The 15,398-nt window shown below is 49.4% G+C and overlaps 1 protein-coding gene across 1 annotated transcript in view; it reads left to right on the top strand.

The window, feature by feature from the left end:
- The window catches only part of LOC116580635 (nodal modulator 1), a 55,224-nt gene extending 54,220 nt beyond the window's left edge, over nucleotides 1-1,004 (top strand). The window contains exon 31 of the mRNA XM_032327108.1: nucleotides 358-1,004. Coding sequence (XP_032182999.1) covers nucleotides 358-489 — 132 coding nt within the window. The 3' untranslated portion in view covers nucleotides 490-1,004. The remainder of the gene's footprint in view (nucleotides 1-357) is intronic.
- The last annotated feature ends 14,394 nt before the right edge of the window (nucleotides 1,005-15,398 follow it).

Here is a 15,398-nt window from a genome sequence, read left to right as displayed (position 1 = left end):
CAGTTTTTCCCTCGTGAGGACGATATCAGCTGTAGGTCTTTTATATGTGGCTTTTATGATGTTGAGGTATGGTCCCTCCAGCTCTACTTTGTTGAGGGTTTTTATCAAGAAAGGGTGCAATACTTTGTCAAATCCCAGGCCTCCTTTCAAGGCCATTAACCTCTGGTGACATCTTCCTTAATGCTCGGTGGCCCTATCTCTGCTGACCCTCCCCAATTAAAGGTCTCGGCTTTGTCTGGAACCTGGGTGGTGGCGGGACAGAGGGAGGTGCCCTGATGTGTGAGGTTCCAGTGTCCCCCTGGGCAGAAGTGTTCTCCCAGCATCCCCCTCTCTCACTCTCTCTGTCTTTCTTTCTAGCTCATTCCCTTGCTGTTGCAGCTGACAAGTCGACTGCAGGGCGTCCGAGCTCTTGGCCAGACAGCCTCTGACAATAGCGGCCCAGAAGATGCAAAGAGACAAGCCAAGAAACAGAAGACAAGGCGGACGTGAGGAGGAAGAGGGGCAGGTGCATCTCAGTCGGGACGGGCCACTGCCAAGGGGCCGCTACCTGCCTTTGGCGTCAAGTGTGCATTCGACCAAGCTCGGCTCAAGCCGTCTGCCCCACAAGACCGTGGCCCTCACTGCCCGAGCTCTGCCCTCCCCGCCCCCCGCTGTCCAGCCCCTCGGTGCAATGCAATGAATGGACCCTCCTGTCACTCTGCTGAGCACAATTTATTTTCTGAGTTGAAGATAATTTATTATTATTATTTTTTGTCAAAAAGTATTTAAGCTGTGCTAGTGGTGTGAGAATGTATCCCTTAATCTTTAGCATTCAGTTTACAGGAATTCCAGTGAACTACAGGTTTCGGTCCACTAACGAAGGACCTGTTGGATTCGCCTTGTCCTTTGACTTCTCTCTGCGTCTGCGATCCCTGCTGGAAACTGCACGGCCTGTAGCTACTACTAGGAGGGTTTGTGAGGAGGTAAAAATCAATAAAGTCCCCGTTCATGTGTGTTGTAGCGCATCTTGGGTGTATCTCTTCGGTGACACTGGCATAAAGCAGGGGTCGTAAACTGTTGCCTTGAGAGGCAGGAAAGTGCTTGGCAAGGGGGAGTGACCCATGGCAGCTGTCTCTGGTTTCAGTGGTAGGAGAAAAGGGGGAGGGAAGGATTTGTGGCAACATGAGGCTTGTGCCCACCTTTTCTAAAGGTGCTGGAGCATCGGGGCTCAGCTCTCCGGTGCTCTGTCAGAAGGTACGTTCATGTATCCGCTGTTCATGTTTTGGGTGAAACTAAATATTTTAGTGACCAATTCAGTTTATTAAAACACACACAAACTGAACAAAATGCATCTGTGAGACAGGTGAGGCTTGAAGCCTGCGTGTTTGTGTAAGGGATCCATAGGAAATCCCAGCATTCACTGAGCACCGTGGCTGACCGGCACTGGGGATACGAAGGTGGAGGGAGTCGGCGACACTCAGGCCCAGACCATGTCTACTTCGTTTCTCATCGTATCCCCAGTGCGTGGTGTGGGCTAGCATCTGTACGGAGTGGACCAGCGCACGCAGGCACACGCGGATCGGTGGGCACACGGCGCCTGCCTTCGCAGAGCACACCCATCGCCGAGTGGAAGACCTGCCGCTCAAGGGGCAAGGGTCGTGTGGTGACCTGAGGGCCTCCTGGCAGAGGAAGCGCAAGTGGCCGTGGGGGTCTGGGCCCAGAGCAGAGGTCTGAATCCCCCTGAGGTCTTACGGGGCCTTCCTGGACGTGCCGTTTTAAGTCTGGAAGGATGGGGATGGAGAGAGGCAAAGGAGGGTCCACGGTCTGGTTAGGTGTCGGTCGCTGGTGCAGGTCAGCCTGGGGGCTCCCCGGTCTCGGTGGCCACCTTGGTGGTCGCCGTATTTCTAGCTGGTGGCTCCTGGCTGTTTGCCATTTCATAGGTTTGCTTTTCTTCTTCTTTAGAGCGAGAGAGAACATAAGCGTGTGGAGGGGGGTAGGGACTGAATCTCAAGCTTCATGCTCAAGCGTGAAGCCTGACATGGGGCTCGATCTCCGGACCCTGAGATATGATGGGAGCGGAAATCAGGAGTCAGACACTGCCCAAGGAGCCGCCAGGCACCCCTCCTGGGCTCGCTCTTTTACTACAGGAAGTCAACTCTCCGAGATCTGGGACAGATGAGCTACATAATCCGATTCTTGGAGTGTTTTCTAACTCTTACTCCAGTGGACACCCAGAAACATCCCTTTCAAATGTTAATGGGGCCTTTTATTGACGTGGTGTAAAGGTTAAGATTGTGGAAGATAATAGGAAATGTCACTATGTTCCAGCCAGTTCCGGCCGCTGCCGGTAAGTGGCAGTGTTCCCCCACCATTGGTCACGGGTCACCCGGGGTGTGGCCGGCACTTCGAAAGGGCTCTGCTCCTGGTGTGGGGAGAAAGCGGACGCATTTCTCAGGCCACTTGAAGTGGGCTTACTCTGTCGCCTGTAATTTTCTCATTTTTGGGCAATCTCTGGACAGAATTCTTGTGATTCCCCCCTGGGAGGTGGACAGGTTAATGGTGTTAGAGGATTTTGAATGGGACCGAAGGGTCCCCAAGAGATTCCCTCCCCCCGCCCTGGGAAATTTCTTAAATGTTCAAAACGGTGGGTTCTTCACTCCACTACTTGTCCATTTTTGCTTATGGAAGTGTCCATAAAACTTCACGGAGGACCCCTGAATACCTTCAGGGAAGTGTGATTCTCAGGTCCTGGCTTCCCTCGGCTCCTGTGGGTTTCCTTGTTTTGAATGTTACCAAGCCACCCGCGTGGATTGTTGGTGGGGGCCGGGGTCTGTGGGTGCACATGAGGACAGAGGGAGGAGGCAGTCCTCTGTTAACTCTGCAGGGTCTCCGTGTGAGGAAAGAAGATTCATGAGAATAGGCTGAGGTGAGTGATTGCTGTCCCGGGGGAAGAACACTGGCAGGAAAGTGGCCACCCTGTGCAGGGCACTGTGCTCGCTGGGCCCCCGCATGCGTGGTTCATTGGAACTTCATGATGTCGTGAAGCATGCATGTTTCAGTCCCATTTGACAGAGGAGGACACTGAGACTCAAGGATCTCACAGCTACTCAGTGGCAGAGCTGGGATTTGAACCCAGGCCCAAGAGTTGTTGCCCCCTGCTACACAAAAGCAACGGTGTGGTTCCATGCTGGGTTGTCTGGGGCTCGTTCAGGGGTTTAGAGAAGAAACACCGTGTGCAGGAGAGACAAGCATACCTACGGTGAAGTCAGTAAGGGCCTGGCGACACGTAGCAATGTGTGCAACAGAGGCTTGGGTCAGGGAGGGACTGTCAGCATTGTTTCTGGGACCAAAGAACTATACAACTGGATACTTAAATCCAGTTCCTTAATAGGATTTCCCTTTCCTTAAAAGCTGGAGCATCCTGAAGGGAAGAGTTAGTCAGGATCTGGGGGACAAAGTGGTTGCATTCTGTTGAGTCCGAGGCTGAGCATTCATGATGGGTGCGAACCCTGTCTTAGCCACCTGCATTTCCAGCCCCCAGCATGTGGTAGGCATTTGGAATAGGTACCAGCCTCAGGAGGGGACCCAGGGACCCTATGTGGTCCCTTTCTATGCTGGATTGGGGCTGGCCTGGTGTGGTTGATGGAATGAGGCAGAAGTAGGCGGTGATATGTGACTTCTCAGGCTTGGTCAGGAAAGGCGTCATACTTCCCACTTTGGCTCTGGGTGCAGCCAGCCTGCTTCCCTGGTGTGGGGTCCTCATGCAGTCCTATGGGTAGCAGCCCATCCTGCCTCCCAGCCACCCATGTGGGGCACCTTGGAAGTGACCCTCCAGCCTTAGTCAAACCTTTGGATGGTGCAGCCTCAGGCGACATCTGACTGCGGCCCCCTCAGAGACCCCAGATGAAGTGCTGCCCAGCCGAGCTCCTCCCAAATCCTGACCCACAGAATCTGTGAGTACCGTACTCAATCGTATTAGGCCTCTTAGTTTTGGGGTAACTTGTTCTCCACTGTTCCATAACCAGAACTGTTCCACAGATGGTCAGTGTCTGAGAGACTCCCAGCAAGCTGATGTATTTCTGCTTGTATGTTAGTCTAAGCTCTCTGGGTTTCAAGTAATAGAAGCCCAACTCCAACTAGCTTAAGCAACATGGGCCATGTCATTGATCATAAAATTGAGAAATCTGGGCTTTAGGCATGGCTGGATCCAGGGTCTGTCTTAGTTTCCCAGCTCTGCTTCCCTTTCTGTGTTGACCTTGCTCTTTGCTCCATCAAGGCTCTATAGGCAGGACTCGTGATGGGCTCTGAGAGACCACTTTGTAGAAGCTGACAGACATTAAAACCAGGCCCCAGGCCATTTGCTCCGTCACTGCTGTCCCCAAGGGAGAGGCAGGGGCAGTCGTTAGGCACACAGGACAACAGTTAACTATGGGTGGAGTCTGGGAAACTGGCCTTTGCTTTTGCCAATTCTGCTAGTCGTGCATCTATGGAACATGATCACCCAGCAGTATCAGGCCTTCTGTCATCCCAGTTTGTAGGCCCGAAAGAAAGGGAACTTCACCTTGAGGCAACATGTGTCAGTCCTGGGGAATGGGGCAAACTGGGGAATTGCCGGGGCCTGGCAGACCCGAGCCATGCCTGCATCGTGCTGTTGGTAGTCGCCATGACCAGGATGCTATGTTTCCCAGAGAAGTAGGCGGTATTGTGTGAGCAAAACCAAGAGAAGTCAGCTTCACTTTTTTTAAGACTAGATGACAAAGCCTGGTTGAAGTCACCCACGATTTTGAGCTTTATCTCAGGAAAATGACCAAGACCTTACCATGACATAGAGGAGGGAGAAATTAGTCCAACCATAGACCTACTGTGTGCTAGGCCAGGAGGCTCCTTTCCAACCTTGGAACTTGGTGGTGTGCGGGAAGGTAGGATGTGACCTGTTCCTCCCCGCTTCTCAGTGGGAGAAGGTGTTTCTGCTTCATGATACAGTAGTGGAGTCATGGTTAAATCATGAACATTTTTAACGGCACTCCTGCTGTAATGGACACGTGGGGTCATTTAAGATGCCACCTGTTTTCATATCCTTTTGGATGAATGAATTTTTTTTTCACTCTTCCACTGTGTCAATGAAAACAGTAGCCTCACTTGCCTTTGCTTTTTGGAATTTGAAGATTTTGTAAAACAGGTGAATGCATTAGAACAAGTGGTCCCCAGATCTGTGCAGAATCCAAACCCCCAGAGACTGATGGCCAGCCCTCCCTGTCTAGTCTCTGCAGGGGAGCCACTGACAAGGAGAAGGAGACCCATAGCTCCTGCATTTTCACCCTGTGAGGACTCTCTGAGCTGAGAGCAAGAGGTGGCCAGCAGCTGCTGAGTGGTCAAAGTTGGGATGGGCCTCTCTTGCCTCCTTTTCCTGGGCTGGGGTGGGCAGGAATAGAACATTTTGCTGCCGACTAAAAATGCTTCTTTCCTTGTACACTTGCAAGAATGCCTCCCCTGAGTGATGACTGATACTCAAGTATAGTGGCAAAGATCTATTCACATATAAAGAAGAGCTCTAAGACTTGGATTGGTTGACTGCATGGGTCTGTAAACTATAGCCCTGGGGCCAAATCTGGTTGGCCACCTGTGTTTGTAGCTAAAGCATCATGGGAACACAGTCATCCCTGTTCATGTACAGATTGTCCGTGGCTATGGTGGCAGAAGTGAGTAGTTGTGGCAAAGACTGTAGGCCTATAAAGCCTGAAATACTATCTGGCCCTGTCTAGGAAGGGTTTGTTGACCTCTAGTCTAGTGGGTGCTTTGTAAAGTTTGATCTTTAGGGGGAGTCGTTAATTTGTTTAGCATGTATTTACTGAGCATTTAGCCTGTGCCTGGCACTGCTCTGTGTACTGGGGATTTAGGGGTGAGAAAGAGCAACCAGGCCTCAACTCCCCTGAAGCAGAATGCTGATGTAAATGAAATTTCTTGGATAATGATAATTGTTATTAAAGTGGAACAGATGATGTGGTAGAGGGTGACTGGTATCAGGGAAGGTCACTGTGAGGAGGTGAGCTTGAAGCTTAGTCCTGATGAAGAGAAGGAATGGGTTATGCCATGATCTGCAGGAAGAGTGGCTCAGGGGGAGGGGTCCGTAACTGCAAAGGCCCTGAAGGGGAAATGAGCTTCTTTAGTTGGAGGAACAGCCAAGAGGCCATGCCCTGGGATAGTGTAATCTTCAGAGGATGGGCAGGAGGAAGGAACTGCCAAAGAAACCAAGAGGAAGTGGCCCCTGAGGTGGGGGGAGTGGTTGGTGTCCTATCCACTCAGTGACGAATGAATGAGTCCTCATTAGTAATAATACTGGCCGTGATCAGTCCACATGGACTTGTACAGAGACCATGTCAGCAACTCAGGCCTGTCTTCTCTTTAGAATGAGCCATATGAAACCACCCATTTTATAGGTCAAAAATGGTTGACTAGCCAACCCATCATACATGTATACTGAAATTAAAGAAATAAATGGATGGTGGATGGCGGGAGGTAGTTTTCTCACTATTGGAACAGATGGTGACAGATAGGCTACAAAGAGATAGCTAGAATGATCCATGTGGGAATGGAGTTGGAGACACAGGATGAACTCCTGTTGCATGTAGAAGTATTTATACGTATGTGCATACACATAGGTTAGTTCCCTGCTCTTTCAGCTGAGGGGAGGCTAGAAGGAATGACATCCCAGTAGTAACCAACACCTAGTGCCTAGATCTTCATTCTCTAATAAACACCACTCTCCAATAAAAGGAATGAGGGTTCCTTGGGAAATGAAGGTAGGAAATAGGGTTCCTTGGGAAATGAAGGTAGGAAATATATAAGATGAGCCAGGAGCATCTTGTAGGGTTAGAAAGTAGGCGCTTTCTGACTTTTTGTGCTTTCCTTTAGCATAAAAGGAAGTGCTAAGCAAACCAAAACAAAACGCCGCCTTGATGGGGGTATCCCCCCAGAGACACAAGAGCCAACTGAATAAGCTCCCAGTGGTCAAAGCTGGAACAGTCTGAACAACAAGATAAAGTAGCATTGGATTATAATCCAAAGTATAAAAGAAGAACCTGTGATTCCGTATTGATATAAATAAATGATTGAAGAAGTAAATAAGTGGTGGAGAAGAGACAAATCTGTCTTGTAATAGAATTCCGAATTTACATAACTTTATGTATTCATGTTTTACGTATTTATGTACGTCCTCCAGGAGGTGGAGGATAACCCCCACTCCTCAAGTGTTGACTTCTCATAATGGCTTCCTTTCAAAGGGGACTATGTGAAAAAGGGGGACAAAGAATAACTTTGTAGTGAAGAAAACTGACACAACCTCAGCCACGTAGTCAAGGTCAAGGTCAAAAGCAATAAGTCATCTTGAGAGTGTATACCCTTGATATGAAGTAATGTCAATGAGACTTCCTTTGGGATCTTTCTCCTCAAAACACACAAGTCTCATCTAATGAGAAAAATGTCAGACACATGCCAATCAAGAGACATTCTAACAAAACACCTGGCCAGTGTTCCCCAAAAGTATCAAGGTCATCAACGTGGTATCCTGGCATAGAAAAGAAAAGGATATTAGATAAAAACTAAGAAAGTCTGAGTTAATATGGACTTTAGTTAATAATAATAATGCATTAATATGTGGGGCACATGGGAATTCTGGGTACTATCTTCACCATTTTCCTGAAACCATCGTAAAGTGAAAAGTTTAAACATCCATTAAAAAAAAACTTGAGCTCTCAGCCTTCACACCATCTTCTTGGAAACCTCCACACCATGAGAGCCAAGTGGAGAAAGAAGCAAATGCACAAGCCAAATTGAAAAAGAAGAAAGAGGAGGCGGAGGTCCAAAAAAAGTGCTAGCTTATGCTACAGAAGAAGAAATAAGGAAAGCCAGGGGCAGGGATACTGGTGCAAATTGTTGGACTGCATGTTTACTTTCTAGAACTTGATTCAGTGGATCAACAATATCCATCTCCATCTGAAGGCAATGACCACCATAGACTCCATGCCCAGCGTGGAGCCCAATGAAGGGCTTGACCCTGAGGTCAAGACCTGAACTGAGATCAAGAGTCAGACGCTTAACTGACTGAGCCATCCAGGCGCCCTGCAATGATCACCTTTGACACACCTACCTTGGCTCATACCAAAACAGTCCCTTTTGGTCCTTTGCCTTGGACCTGTGACTTTTGAGACTAAATTATGTTTCATTTGTGGCTGAATGTAGCACATGTAGAATAAGTCATCTTTTCCACCATCTTAGATGAAGAAAAAAAAAGGTTGAACACCAGCAGTGTCATATGCTCAAGCTAGTACTTGTGTTACCTGCTTGAGTTTGTGAGCATGGATTTATATCATGCCATCTAAGCTCTGTCACCTGACCCTCCCATTGCCAATGGCCTTGAGGTAAGAGACAAAAAACCCAAGTCAGGAAATGGCCCAGCATGCCAACTGCACGCACTGGTGTGCCCAAAAATGCCAAGGAGAAGATAGGCAGTGGTCAGCAAGCTATAGCCTGAGGGTCAAATCCATTTGACCACCCTTCTGTCAATAAAGTTTTATTGCAACGCAGCCATGGTCATTCACTTCTGTATTGTCTGTGGATACTTCTGAGTGACAACTGCACAACTGAGTCATTGCAACAAAGATGGCCCACCAAATATTTACTATCTATCTGGTCCTGCAGGGGGACCCAGGTTCTGTCATCATCCCTAAGCAGGAAGGGTGAGGAATCCCCATCTCGGGACAAGTCAGTCTTTTAACAACTGAGCACACAGCTGGGCAAAGCCTGAGGTTCTTTGGGACTGCAATGGATCATTAATATTGAATGTTTACAACCTACTTGCTCCAGATGATTCAATTTAATTTCTCCTGTCTGTCGTAACAGAGCTCCCACGTGCAGGGGTCGGGACTGTATGTCTTCATCAGCTTTCTGAGGCTTTGGAGCATATTGATTCTGAGAAATGTACATTTCTTTGAAAAGAACGCCTCTTGACATGACAGGAGATCACACATTGCTTGTTTCCTGTCCCTTCCATTCCCCTCTGAACATAATAAAATCATGATCCCAGCATCACTGAGGGACCCTCACGTCTCTTGGAAGCAGGGCTCTTTTTGCTAGCTTTCTTTTTAAATCTCCTTCAAGCCAGTGAGGCGGGGTAGAAATTTTTACTGGCTTTGGAGCCAGCCAGATGCAAGTGCAAGTCCTGTATCTGTTATTTCCTGGGTTGTTTGATTTTGGCTGAGTTGCCTCCTGTCCCCGGGTCTTAGGCTGTGCTGTAGTAAAACGGGGATGATGGTTGCAGTGCAGGGAGCTTCTGAGGATTTGGTTAAGTGACGCTGCCAGAGCAACCGTGATGGGGCTTGCTGCCTGGAATCATCCCTTTGCAGAGGGCTGACGTTCGGCTGGTATCCACTGGTGTAGCTGTGGCCGTGTTTTCCATCCAGCCATTGGGGTTGATTGGTCCATGCCCATGCCATGACAGATGTTCAGTATTTGAGAAGTCATCCCTGGGTAGAGGCAAATTCTCTTCCTTTCACAGCATCAGACAATTTCACTGGTCTACATGAGCGCAGACACCAGTTGGAGCCCTACCCAGCTCCCATTTACCTGGCCACTTTTCCCTTCCTGCTGTGAGTGCCGGCTGCTATGAGCTCACAGCTGTCCCGTGCTCCAGAGAACAGCCCTCTCCAGATGGGGACCACCTCACCCCAGAGGAGATGCCATGCTCCAGGGACTAACTGGTACAGCATTAGGGATTGCTGCCCCCTGCCTCATGGAAGCGCAGTCTGGGATCAAGGGCTCCTAACGGAATCATACCAAGGCTAGGCCATACGGAGCACATTTTCTCTTGGTTCCGTCCCCTTCTTTTTCTTGGGCTCTTCACCTCCCTTCTTTTGAAAGCCCTCCCTTAAAAACCCACATCTGCCCAAGTCCATTTGCACCTCTGCTTCTAGGAGATCTGGCTCAAGACCATCAGTGTCTTGTGGTTACAGACCTAGATCTTTCTGGCTCAAGAATGGTCCATCCCTGGGGGTCTTAGTGAGGAAGGGTCTGAGGGGTCATCTGCATGGAGCTGGTTTGGTGGGGTCTGCAGGGAGGCAGGGACCCTGTGGGAGATGTGACTCAAGGGTTTTGTCAAATATCTTTGTCCCTTGACACATGCAAAAAAGAAGTCTGGGATCAGACTCCAGGGCTCCCTGCACACCATGCCATGGTCCTATTGTCTGTTGTGCTATCAGAAGGCACTGAGTTTTGGGGCGCCTGGGTGGCTCAGTGGGTTAAAGCCTCTGCCTTCAGCTCAGGTCATGATCCCAGGGTCCTGGGATCGAGCACCGCATCGGGCTCTCTGCTCGGCTGGGAGCCTGCTTCCCTCTCTCTCTCTGCCTGCTTCTCTTCCTACTTGTGATCTCTGTCTGTCAAATAAATAAATAACATTAAAAAAAAAAAAGAAGGCACTGAGTTTGGAAGGTGTGTTTCTGTATGTGTGATATATGAGCTCAACTGCTTGTGTGTCCATGCATTTATGTGTGGGGCTGTGTGTGTGTGTGTGTGTGTGTATGTGTGTATACGCCCACGTGAGTCCCACTTTTGGCCTGGTGCATCTGCTTGAGCTGACCCAGTCTGCTCTAGGACCCTCAGGTGGGGGCTGGCTGGCAAACGAGGAGGGCACTGGGATGCCTTGTTCATCGGGACTCTTGACTGTTCCCACCATATTGGGCCTCTTGGCCTCTTGGGCACCACTTGACCTCTGCTGTCTTTGAGGGCCTGCCAGGGATGCCATCTGGTCTGGAAAACGTTCTCAGCCTGGGCACAGACCACTGACCACTACCTGCTGCTCTGTGACTTTTCTATCCAGGAAAACAGCACAGCCTGATCTGAGTGAGCACTGGGATAGGACCACATCTTGGGACAGGCTGCTTTGGGGTCACTCTGGACCTGGGGCTGCCACTAATGTGCAAAAGAGATTGGATCAGTTACTGGCCACCGGCCCCATCCTAAGCCTGACTCGGGTAGAGCTAGCCTCTCTCTGGGTTTGCCCAGTCTGGACCACCTCAGCCCAGGGGACGGGTTGGGGGAAGACATGAATGTTTGGAGTGGTGTGGTATTAATCAGCACTCATGTTTGCAAGCGTTAGAGACCCAGCTCAACCTAGTTTAGGCAAATGTCTCCAAAATCCAAGGGAGGGCAAGATGCAGCTGTGCTTCCGGATGGAACCCTTGGAACCAACAACAGCGCCTTCACTATCTTAGGCACAGGACTAAGGAGTTTACCATCCTTCCCTCCTTTGATTCTCACACTGATGAGGGAACTGAGTTTCAGAGCAGGTAGGTGACCTCGCAAGAGCACACAAATTATCCAAAGTGGCGTCACTGACCCCAAAGCCAGAGTCATTAGCTATAAAGCATTGTATCCAGGTGTTAGTTAAAGTTGGCTAACTTGCTGTAACAAACAGACCCCAAACCGAATGGCACACACACAACAGAAGTTTCTTTCTGATGTGTGTTACAGTTCAGGATGGTCCCAGGTGAACAGTGAGGGCTTGGTTTGTGTTACACACGTTGTTTGGGGCAGAAGCACAGAGCCTATATGCCATCTCCGACATGTGGCTTCTCAGGCCACCCTAGAATTTTATAGACCAGAACAGGAAGTTGTACATCGGTTCCATTCCTGTTCCACTGACTTGAGCTCAGCTCCCTGGGTGCAAGGGCTGCTGGGAAATCTAATGAGCTGCGTGCCCGCAAGAAAGGGAAGGACCAGCGCTGATGGGCGGCCTGCAGTCTCTGCCGCACATAGTAAGTATTACCATAATTTCTTGCCCTCTTCTAGTCCTTGTTCATAAGTAGTTTTTGTACTCAGAGCCATAACATATATTCTAGTTTTATTTCTTTCATTTATCATAATCCCTTTTCCGTGTGGCTCCACCGAGTTTCCTAATGATGATGGTTATGGGCTGTGTACGCCGATGGTTGGACAGTTAACTTGTTCCAGGTTTTTTTTCAGATAATAAAACAGTAAACACCTTTATGCAAAAAACCTTTGGTACTGTTGAATTATTTCTTTAAATTCTCAGGAGTGGGAATACCAAGTTGAATGAGTGAGCCTTTTTATGGCTTTTGATGCTGATTACCTTATTGCTTTCCAAAGGGCTCATGGCCATCTATGATGATACTCGTGGTGTTGCCAGCATTGGGGGCAATAGGTTTTTATCTCATTTAGTTGTTGTGAAATGGTTCTTCAGTTTATTATGATAATCTTTCCCAGGTCTCAACTATCGGATAGGAAGTGTTTGTGTGTGTGCTATACTTTAAACCCTTTGTTTTGTCTTTGGGAGTGACAAGGCCATTTAATCGGTGAACAAAAACTTAGGGAGTACTTGTAGTGTGCCAGGCAGTTGTCTACGCCCTGGGCATATGGTGAATAATAAAAAAAGACAAAGACCTCACCCTTGTGGAGCTTTATATTCTAGTGGGAAGGTCGACATTGGTCAAGTAATACACAGATAAATGAAACCACTTCCGTTAGTGAGACGTGCCAGGAGGAAAACAGGACTGGGTGATGGGATGATGACTGGGTCTATTCTAGATTGGGGCCGGTATTACAGAAGGCCTTTCTGAGAAGGTGGCATTCAACCTGAGCCCTGTGTGATGAGAAGGAGCCAGCCATCTAAAGAGCAGAGGGAAGAACTTTCCAGACTGAGAGGACAGCACATCCAGCGGGATGGGGAGGTGGTCAAGAAATAGCAGTTAGGACAGCCTGATGGGCACGACTGGGGAGAGACAAGACCAGTGACCTCAACAGGAAGGAGATCACCTATGAGTCTGCAGATGGGATAGAGACCTGAGATTTGTCCAATGGCCCCTGGAAACCGCTGAAGGATCATGAGTGGGGGAGGAAAATGATCTGATTGCCATTTCAGAAGGATGACTTTGGGAAGAAAAGACTGCAGGGCAGAGATTGGAAAACTTTTCCTACCAAAGGCCAGGACACATACACTCTAGGCCTCATGGCCCACGTCTGGTCTCTCTGGAAACTACTCAGCTCTGCCATTGTGGTGGGAAGACAGACCTGGATGGCACATATATGAACGGATATGATTTCGTTCCAAAACAAAAATGTATTTACAAACTCTGGTGGCTGGCCAGATTTGACCCAAGGGCCATCACTGGCTGATCTCTGATGCAGGGGATTAAGAGCCCAGGCAGGGAGACCAGCCAGGAGGTCACTGGATTAAACCAGAGGAGACATGATGGCAGCTTGGACCAGTGTGGTGGACATGGAAATGCAGAGAAGCAGATGGACACAGGATGAGCTGTGGAGGTTAAGTTGACATGAGTTGACATGGCCCTGCCTGGGAGACCCTTCTGTTCTTCATAGATAACTCTGGAGAAAGGTCAGGGAAGTATGGCAAGTTTTAACATTACAGTCTTCGGGGGGGGGGGGCTAATCAGGTGCTTGAAATGTGGTCACTCCAGCCCCGAACCCCAATAACTTGTCTGAGTCAAGCTAAGGGGTGATGAGGCCAGGATGTGATCTTAGTCACAAGCCACAATGCTCTACTAGCTCCTGGCTGTGGTGAGAACTCTCACCCTGCCTGATCTGTCCCTGATGCTTGGAGCTCTCTCCAGGCTGTCTGCCAGCAGGGGTGCTGCCTCTGTATGACTTGGGGGCCACACAGCCTTAAACCCCACTGCTTCCTGGTGGTGCTTCCTGGTGAGCCTCAGTTTCCTTAACTGCAAACCAAGGTCAGCCGAGAGTCCCACCTGGTGTTGTGGGGAGGACTGGGTGAGCATCCAGCCCTGGAGCTCACTCACAAAAGGGCAGGCGGCCTTGGATACTCAAAAGTCTTCTGTTGCTGTTCCCTTCAAAGATGTCACTCCTCCCAAGCCCGCAGCTTCACCTTGCTGTTTTATACTTTTAAAGGGGCTTTCTGTGACTTTTGAACATCTCTGTTCCGTCTGATCCATTGGCTGTCCGTTTTTCCTGTTAACTCGGTTGCTTTATTTCCCAGTCTTGGTTGAGGGTGGAGTCGTCTTCCTCCTTCCCGAGGGTTCGAGTGGTCCCAGAGCAGAGCCTGGTCTTTTGTTCAACACAGCATGCCTGTCCCGCAGCACACTGCCAGGCGCACAGGGGCTGAATGTGAGATCCTCCATTCTCTGCGAACTCCCCGAGGAAAGCCCCCATGAGCTCAGTGACCATTATATTCTCTCCCCCTTCCAGTGCCTAGTCCTGTGCCTGGTGCCCAGTAGGGGCTGAGTGAATGTCTGCGGAAGTGTTTGAACCACATTCACATTAATACTTAGGAGACGCTTGTTTGCCTGCAGCTTGGGATTTTCGCTTTTTCTTTTCTGTGCCCTGTGGCATTGGGGCATGGTATGGGCTAGGGCTCCGAAGCTCCCCGAGGTAGCTGGCCAGTGAGGCTCCCGGCCCCTGCTCCAGTCAGTGCTGTCAAGGTGCAGGGGGAGTGCTACATCAGCACCACCTGGGAGCCAAAGAGAAATGCAGACTTTCGGGACCTGCCCTGGACCTACTGAGTGGGGCTCTCTGGGGGAGAGGCCCGGGAAGCTTTCTGGTGATTCTCATGCACAGGCACGTCAGAGCACTGCCTTCATTTCTCAGCCTGGGGGAAGTCACGGAGCCCTGTCGGAGAGAGAACCCTGGGCGTTGATGCTTCATTGGTCTGACCCAGGCCACCATTTATCATGTAATAGTCTCCCTTTTGGTGAGTGGCTTTGACAAAAGGAGCCGTTGCTTAAGTTGGTCAGGGACCAGGCACTTCATCTGCTGGATGTGTCCGATCCAGCGGCTTGCTCATTCTTCAAGTGCTTTCCTCCAACACAGTCCATCCATTGGCTTGGACACAGTGAAATGACTTTGCCTTAACAGGCAGTTGCCTGCCTGAATCCCCCATGAGAGGGTCTGGTGGTGTGGGACTCTTTGTAGCTGGTCCTTTGTGGAGGAGTGGTGAGCTCCCCGTCACAGGAGATGTGCAAGGAGATGCTGGATGGTCACTGAGATGGGATACTATCAGGAAGAGCCTAGCATTCAATCTGGGGTCAGACTGGACAATTCAGAAAGTCCCTCTCTGTATTTATATAATTATAAAAATAATACCTAAATATATTACTATAAATAATATATATTATATAATATATAAATGTAATATAAAAAGCACCAGCTTTTTCTTTCCCTTCCCCAGTGCTTGTTCATCACCACCATCTATGTCCAGCCTCAGGCTAAAAGGGAATAAGGATTCCACTATGGGAAAGACCACGGATTTGGGGTCATACCCTACTGTGTTGAAGGATCCCCAGTGTCCTCTAAGTAGCTGTGGGACTCAGGCATGTGTAGCAGGCACCCCTCTTGCCCTACCCACATCCCTCTGGCTTCTCCATGTGCTGGATTAG

This window comes from Mustela erminea, chromosome 20 (assembly GCF_009829155.1).
Source record: "Mustela erminea isolate mMusErm1 chromosome 20, mMusErm1.Pri, whole genome shotgun sequence".
Lineage (NCBI taxonomy): Eukaryota > Metazoa > Chordata > Mammalia > Carnivora > Mustelidae > Mustela > Mustela erminea.
This window is presented reverse-complemented; position numbering and strand designations above follow the sequence as displayed.